This window comes from Synchiropus splendidus, chromosome 8 (genome assembly GCF_027744825.2).
Source record: "Synchiropus splendidus isolate RoL2022-P1 chromosome 8, RoL_Sspl_1.0, whole genome shotgun sequence".
NCBI lineage: Eukaryota > Metazoa > Chordata > Actinopteri > Syngnathiformes > Callionymidae > Synchiropus > Synchiropus splendidus.
The window spans coordinates 26,203,555-26,211,471 of NC_071341.1; the positions used below are offsets into that span (position 1 = coordinate 26,203,555).

A 7,917-nucleotide genomic window follows, 5' to 3' on the forward strand; every position below is an offset into this window, starting at 1 on the left:
GCAGGTCAACAGGAAGTAAACAAGCTCTGGCCCTGCCTCTGATCTCTGGCTAAGAAGCCTGTCAGCTCAGCATCCGAGAAAGTATCTGACTTTATTTATTTTTAAAAGAACAACTTGATTTAAATACCGTTCGACGTCACAAACAGCAGACCTTTGTTGACTTACTTTAGATATATTGCTCTTGTTAAAGGAGTCATCAATAAGTAGGTCATTGAACAAAGAAACTGCCAATTCGTGATTATTGTTTCACTTTAACAATAGTAAGTACAAAATACAAAGTAAGTCAACAAAGGTCTCCGTCTGTTTTAGTTTTGTTTTGTTTTGTTTTCAGTCACTGTTCATTGCTTTGTGGCCTAACTGTTATTTTCATAAGGTTATTTTCTTAAAAGTAGATGCCTTGACTTTCCCGGATCCTGTACTGAGACAGGCGTCAGCTGAGAGGAATCCCAGCTTCAGTTCTGGCGCTCCCTGCTGGCCAAAACACCTCAAGTGCAAATGTAGTGGATTTTAAAACTCAACACCCAGAGAAAAAACTCAGTTTATTGTTGTTGTTTTTTAATACAAACGTCTCTCTTCAGAGTCTCACATTCACTTTGGTCACACAGGTCATTGTGGGGAATGGCACACAGTGGTGACCTGATGCTGCAGATCATTCAGTCTGCGCGCTCTGCTCAGAACATGAAGGCACCACGTGACACATGGCACTCGCCTGCATCAGAGCATCAACATAACACAGACGGTCGTCACAGTTTCAACATTTCAGCATTGATCCCAGAAACACTAAACCATTTGGCTCTGCAGGAGCCCAAACCTCCAGGGAAGCTCCCTGTGTGCGTCCGCCTCTCTCCTACACTGACAAGGAAAACCACACCATATTTCAAGCGTGACGGATCTGAAACCCGAACGGTGGGACAAGTTCTGCTGGATGGGAACTGAACTCACTCAGAACTGGGCCTCAGGTCTGTCGATTCAGATGGTAACCATGACATCAAGGCCAACTGAGCATGTGAGAAAGCCCTTTAAAACAGAGGCCTCCTGACCCTGAAAAAGTGGCATCACAGGACGTAAACAGGCGTTTCTTTCTTCAGTAATTCTGCTTTTAACGTGTAGCTTTAACTGTGAGGACTGAGCTTCAGATTATAGGGACTCTTCAACAGAGGGTGTGGAACCGTAAACAACACAGGTGAGCTACTACAGTTTGCTGCAGAGCTCCTGAACACAGAGCGAAGGCAGCAGCACGTCAAGGCTCTTCCCACCGTGGTCACGGACCGACCCTGGTCCACCCTGGACTGGCATCTGCAGCTCCTCACAGATAGACGTCCACAGTGTTGAGGATCATGCGCCGGCACAGGGGGCAGTTCTGCTGGTAGATGGGCTGCCGCTGCAGGACGCCGCTGCAGTCGCGACACAGGCAGAGGTGGCGACAAGGCAGCAGGACCACCGTCTTGACCCGGTCCTGGCAGATCACGCACCTCTTCCTCTCCTCCTGCTCAGTGAAGAGGGTGAAGAGATCCTCCGGCGGAGGCCGCTTCTTCTCCACGCTGCAGGAGGGTGAGCCAGGCTCTGCGTGAGCGGCTTCTTCTGCGCTTCCATCCGGAGGCACCCGCCTCTCCTCCCCAGGTTCTCCATCGCCGCCCACTCGGGGGGGATGCTGGAGCCGGATGTGGCTGCGGCCCTGAGCGAGGTCCAGCTGGAACCGTTCCAGGACGGAGCGAAGTCTACGGCAGCGGCGAGCGGCAGCACGCATCACTTCCTGTCCGTCTTGAAGGCAGCTCTGCAGGAAGCCTGCAGCGGCAGCGTGCAGCCGCCGCGCGGCAGGGGACAAGTCCAGGCGGTCCAGGAGGCGGAGCCAGCCCCGGCGGGCCGCTCGGGGATTGAGGTACGCCGCCGTGGTCAGCGCTACCGCGAGCGTCAGCATCAGGCCATAGAAGTTGAGTATGAAGACGCTGCTGAACATGTGGACGAATGTCACCGAGAAGTCCAACAAGGGCCACAAGAGGGCGGCAGTGGCCAGGAGGCTGCTGTGGAGCAAGGTGAGCAGCGCCTCCAGGATCCGGTTCAGAGGGGCCCACGTCACCTGCAGGAGCCACGCCAACGCCAGCAGGAGTTTCTGAGCTGCCATGAGCAGCAAGTTGATGACGGTGTTGGTGAAGTAGAGCGCCAGGCTCAGGGCGATGTCCAGGCCCTCCACGGCTGCCTCCAGGCTCCGGTGCAGCTGCTCCTTCCCGCGGAGCACCAGGTGCGCGCAGAGGTAGCCCGCCATCTTGGCGCCCTCCAGCAGCCCCTCCACAGCCAGGAGCAGGCTGCCCAGCAGGCCGCCGGCGGCGCAGCTCACGGTGGCGGCCGCGGACACGCAGCAGCCCACGCACAGGCTCGGAAGCGCCTGCACGAAGCGGGCTACCGCCAGCACAGTCTGGACGATGGAGTGGACCAGCAGGAAGTTGAGGTCCAGCAGAAGACAGAACCATTCCGTCAGCGTCACCACGAAGAAGACCACGGAGGCCGCCAAGCCCATGGCGAGGTCCACGCGCCTCACTGCCACGCTGCGATCCGGCCTCCTGTTGTGGTGAGTCCCCGGTGCCAGGCGAAGCAGTAAATCATGTTACGGCTCGGAACCATGCGCTGAAGCGACAGTGGAGACCAGCCGCAGCCAACACGCGTAGCGGATGTTTACGTTCAAACGCTTCACTTCCGTTCGTCCGCCAGACTTGTTTGGTCGACAAAAACTTCCACGTTTCCTTGTAAATCAATCAAGTTGTTTAAATATGACGATGGAAACCCATTTTACGGAAAAACACAGCGAATAGAGTAAAAAAAAATCACTCGTAACGGTGCTCTGCGGCCATATTTGTTTTGCTCACGTCAGCTGATCTCCTACGCACGTCCGGGCGGACCCTGTCTTTTCAAAATAAACTCCACTTTTCCTTACCTTGTCTTGCTTCTAACAGGAACTTATTTATTTAATGAAGTTCGGCCTTGATCGCAAATAAAGTGCTTACGGAATATGGCTCGAAGATTAAAGCCGTTCTAAAAATGCATCTTGCAAAAAGAAGCTCTGTCTCAAAATACCCGCATTTATTTCCATTCCTTAAAATGAAACGACTTTTCCCCTCAACTGTGGAAATTAACAACACAACGGGGATCGAATTGACTAAGAAGTCACAGGAAATTCCGGTTAGCGAAGGTTCGCCGCTGGTAGCAGAGAAGACAGCAACGCAACAGAGGCAGGAAACAGAACTACAAAGTAAAACGAAACAAGAACTGAGATGGCAAATAATACAATACTGAAAAAAGTATATTAAATGTATGGTCTTAAGAATGTATTTCAAATTTACTATGAACTAATATCAATAACATCGGGCCTTGTTTTTTTTTCGAGACAGTAACAGTTCTCATCGTCTTCGAATTGAATCCTTTTTCGTGTCTCCTAACTGTGCATGACTGGTTTGGCGACCTCTAGTGGCCACTCACCCGAACTGCGAGTGCGACCCAAGCAGGCCAAAGATCTGTAGTCTCCCATTACCTCAGCTGGCTCAGCCTCCACTATATCAACAGTTTCCTTCCTTGTCTTGAGCCTCATCCTCTCCATCTGAGCAGCTCAGCTCTGAGACGTCTTCCTTTCCCAGCGAGGGGAAACTACCCGATAGGATGATGGGAAATCCTGTTGGCCGCCGTCTGTTTGAGGCTTTAATGACAGCGCAGGGAAGTAGAACAACAGCAGCAGCAGCAGCAACTATAAAAGGTCCTGGGCCTCCCTTTTGTCTCTCGCCCATTGGTTCCTTATATGGTCGCTCTCCATCCCCGAGGTCCGACTGCAGGCCACTCGTCAGCTTCCTGTGTTTGTTTTCTGGATGACCAAGTGCTCCCGTTCTGGAAGATGACACAACAGAATGTCATGCAAGGTCATGATGTGTTGAGCTGAGCAGATGGACAAAGCCTTGAGGTGGAGTCGATCCACAGTTTCCTTCATGGTTTTGGTCAGTTAAAGTGTCTTCAATTGAACCAACGTCTCAACACACACAGGTTTTTGGAAATTGTAGAAATTGTATTCAATTCGCACAAAGGCTACTCAGTAAAGTTGTAGTTTTCACAACAGTTTGCACAGTTTTATCAATAACCTCAATGTTGACAATAAAGGTTACACCAGTGTTTTCCAACCTTTTTAAAGCCACGGCACATTTGGTTCATTGAAAAATCCCAGGCTCACCACCATAAGAACCTCGACCAAAGCACTGTTGCACTTCATTAAAAGTCCTGAAGAAAATGCCTTTTAATTTGTGAGAAATAGCTACTGACAGGTGTAGAAACAAATTGCTGTCCCTCTAGTTAGTAGACGTCCTGACAGATCTGGACCAAACTACTATCAAAGGACGATATGGTCATGGTCACCTGGCTTGTACTGTGGTAAGGTTGCTATCCAGTTCCTTACCTTGGGTTTTATACCAGCTCTTCCAAACAAATCATAATGCCAAGTTGGTTTTCCACAGAGCAGCAGCCTGCGTGTATTCAGATACACAAGTTTCCTGTGCAACCAAAATACCTTGAAAGGACTCAGACAGGAAACAAGTGAGGAGCAAAGTTCTCGCTAAAGTGTGCGCGTGTGCAATTGCACAAAAATGTGAAATTAATCCTGAATTGGATATAAATTGCTGCAATTTCCGGACTTCAGGGCTTCTGCCACAGACTCACTGTTCCATGACGAGTGGACACGGTGGCCTCAAGAGGTTAAGACTCACAACGGACGGATTCATGAGCCTCATCAATCAGTTTGAGAAAGGATAAATATTCGCTCTCAATGGTGAAATAGGACTTCAATGATTACAATTAGTTTACTTATTGTATTGGAAATTGCAATATCTCTATATATATATATATACTACTATTATAATTCTTTTGAACCAATATGTAAAGAATCGATACAATTCAAAGACAATTGAAAGCTTTTACTTTTTTATTTCAAAGTTCTCACATGTTCCTCAATGTGAAGTATGCAAATTGTAAATACTTTTAAAATATATTTTATAATATATTAGAAACTATGACAGGAGTCTCCACAGCCGACAACAACAGGTGGCTCACAGTGGTCCAGTTGACCACCTGAAGAGTTTGTGTGTTTGTTCAGACACATGGAAAATTAGAGGGAAGACTGGTGAGGAGTGTTAGTGATGAACACTTGACGTGTTTCCTACAATGACCTGAGGCCTCTGGAGGTCCCATTAGCTCCTCACCTGCTGGGTCACTTCCCTGAGCACTGGCTCAAACACATTCCTGCCTCTCTTCCTGCCTTCCTGCCATCTCACTACGTGCCGTACCGAACCTCTTATCCACAGCACTGTACATGGAATATAGAGAGACATGTGTCTCCATTTGCTGATGTAAAGTTCGGATGGTCTTTTCAGTGGCTCAGTCTTGTTGCTGTTGTTATGAAGACAGTGTATAGAATGTGTTGATAAGTTCTGATGAAGATAGAGACAGTCGTGGCTTCACCGAGCACATGGCCGACTGTGGAGGGAAAGAGCCTGGCTGAGGAAGTTCCCTGTGTGAGGACCAGTGAGGACGTCCCTCAGCAGGACATTCCTCTTCTTTTCAGGATCTGAGCCGCGTCTGTGCATCTGCAGGATGTGAAGGATGAAGTGAGCTGCTTCCTGCACTCATGACTCACCAGTCTGTCCCAGGAACAATGGAAGATGCCTCTGGAGTTTCGATGCCTTTAGAAGGACTCGACTTGGGAAGATGCAACGTTCTGTGTCTGATTTGTGAATGGCATCAATCCATGACCAAAGAGGTGACGAGGACAGTTCAGGGCGATGATGCTGCAGGTACTTGGGAAAACCTCCACCAAACACGCCATGATTAATGCCTGCCATCACACATGGTGACCACAGAGAAGTTTGTCTCACGGCCATCAAAGTGCCTCTTTGTCATGGTCTCTGCTGCAGTGACGGAGTATAGCAGAAATTCTCATTTCCCTCCTACTCGGCCCCCGACCCCCTCGTCATACCAGTCTGCAGTCAAAGCAGCCAGCACAATAGCTGCTCTCATGCTGGCACAGCTACCCCCAAAACAACTGGCTCCCGGGTGTGTCCTCGCTGCTGCGGAAAGAATGACTTCTTCTCCCATCTCCCCTCAGGCTGTCCTCGCTTCAGCGACGAGCCCAAGTGTGTCCGCCTCAGTCGGATGGAGTGAAGCCCGTCTTCTGTTGTGTGGATAAATACAGCAAAAGTTAGCCAAGAGATTTGGAGTCATAAAAACATTTTCAGTCATTCAGCTCTCGTGTGATGGTTTTCCTCCATGCCTTGCTCAACGAGGCAGCCGTGCGATGCAGAACGAGAGCACCTCAGTATCCTCCTCAGGTTCCTGGGGGAGACTCTCCAGGAGGTTCCCTGTTCACCCCTTTGAGACTTTGATTCATTTGCTACACTTCCTATGGGGTGAAGGGTGAACACCTGATCATCTGAAGAGAATCTGATGTCTGGGCTGCGTTGAAACATTATAAATGTCAAACATGTTCTGTATTTACAACCAAAAATCTTCGTTCCTGTTGTGGACTTGAAGTGAAGCCACCCAGCAGAGAAGCCAAAGAGGAGGTTTCAACATGAGAGGAGGACCAGCTTGTCCATCTGGGGCGACCCAATGATCCACAATGGACCTTCATATCTTCATGTGTGGTGTCTCTGACAGATGAGAACAATCGTGTGTGGCTATCTTCATATGAATATTCAGCTTCTCTCTTCAGTTTCCCTGGAAGTATTTTTAGTTCCTGGGAACTTGGCTTTTCCTGCTCTTATTTTCTCCACTCGCTGCCATTCCCAAACCCGACGCCCTCTGGAATTCCCAGATGCCCTCCAGAGGATGTCTCATATTAAAACGAGGGCTAAAGGGGACGTGTTGTTCATTCGTCCACCCAGAATAAGTTGGAGGACGATTCCCAGGATCATGTATACCCTCATCAGGACATGTCCGTGACTTCAAAAGATTTTTTTTCCCATTTTTAGATCAATTCACGCTTCACACAAAGTTCGAATCACTGCTGCACTCCTTCTTCATATTCCATCCCAGAGTGGGGAACCGTCGTGACTTTCATCACAGCGACAGTTACTGAAGTCTCTCAGTCCTGGAGCTCCATGAGCTTGGAGCAGCTCAGCGACCGAGCCAGCAGGCCTGCGTGTTTTCATATCTCCACCCAATACAGCAGCAGCAGCAGCAGCGCTCCTATCTCCCGGAGCAGGCGCTCTCTGATAGCTTTGGAAAACAAAAGGATAACATCAGTCACATCTGCTAAACACGCTGCTGACTTAAACCAGAGCTGAACTTGTTTTACTTTGCCTGACTTTAACTCAAATAACGGCTCAAACGCTGGAGAACAGTTCAACTGAATAAAGCACTATTACAGGAAAATGCCCTCATGTTTAGTCTTGGAAAAAAAAACAACTAAACAATTGTTTGTTAAACTGCAGTAAAAAATCTCTTATGACTTTCCCATAGCAAAGAATAGTCTAATGTGAGGGGCAGAAGCCCATCTGTTACCTGTGGAGCTACTTCCACAGATGCCACCCTGACAGCACAGTTCACCCTGCCTACACTGAGATCCCTGGTCTCATGGCTTGTGTTGCACTTTGGGAACCCAAATCAGCTGGACAAGACCTGCTCACCTTGTTTCACCAGGACAGACTGAGACAGTGTGAAGACGTCCCACCTCACCAAGAAGAGCACAACCAATGTGGAGAAAGTGTTTGGTGAGTTTTGGGTCCAACCCAATGATCACATCAGCAAACACTGTAAGGTTCAGTTAAACACGCAGAAAAAGCCTTTTCAAATCAGATAAATCTGATCTGCCAGCTCCTTTTCAGGAGGCTGGAGTTGGAAGAGCTGGAATGGTTCCAGTTGGATCAGAGGACATGGCCAGGTTTTCAGCGG

At 48.9% G+C, this 7,917-nt stretch overlaps 1 protein-coding gene across 1 annotated transcript; it reads right to left on the reverse strand.

Moving 5' to 3' along the window:
- Positions 1–300: 300 nt before the first annotated feature.
- rnf26 (ring finger protein 26) lies at positions 301–3,119 on the reverse strand. The gene has a single exon (XM_053872922.1). It carries the CDS (start codon positions 2,513–2,515, stop codon positions 1,307–1,309), a length of 1,209 nt encoding a protein of 402 aa, XP_053728897.1. The 5' UTR covers positions 2,516–3,119; the 3' UTR covers positions 301–1,306.
- Between the last annotated feature and the right edge of the window lie 4,798 nt (positions 3,120–7,917).

Coding starts and splice junctions, on each gene's coding strand:
- rnf26 (XM_053872922.1), bottom strand. CDS start 2,515: ATGGGCTTGGCGGCCTCCGTGGTCTTCTTCGTGGTGACGCTGACGGAA.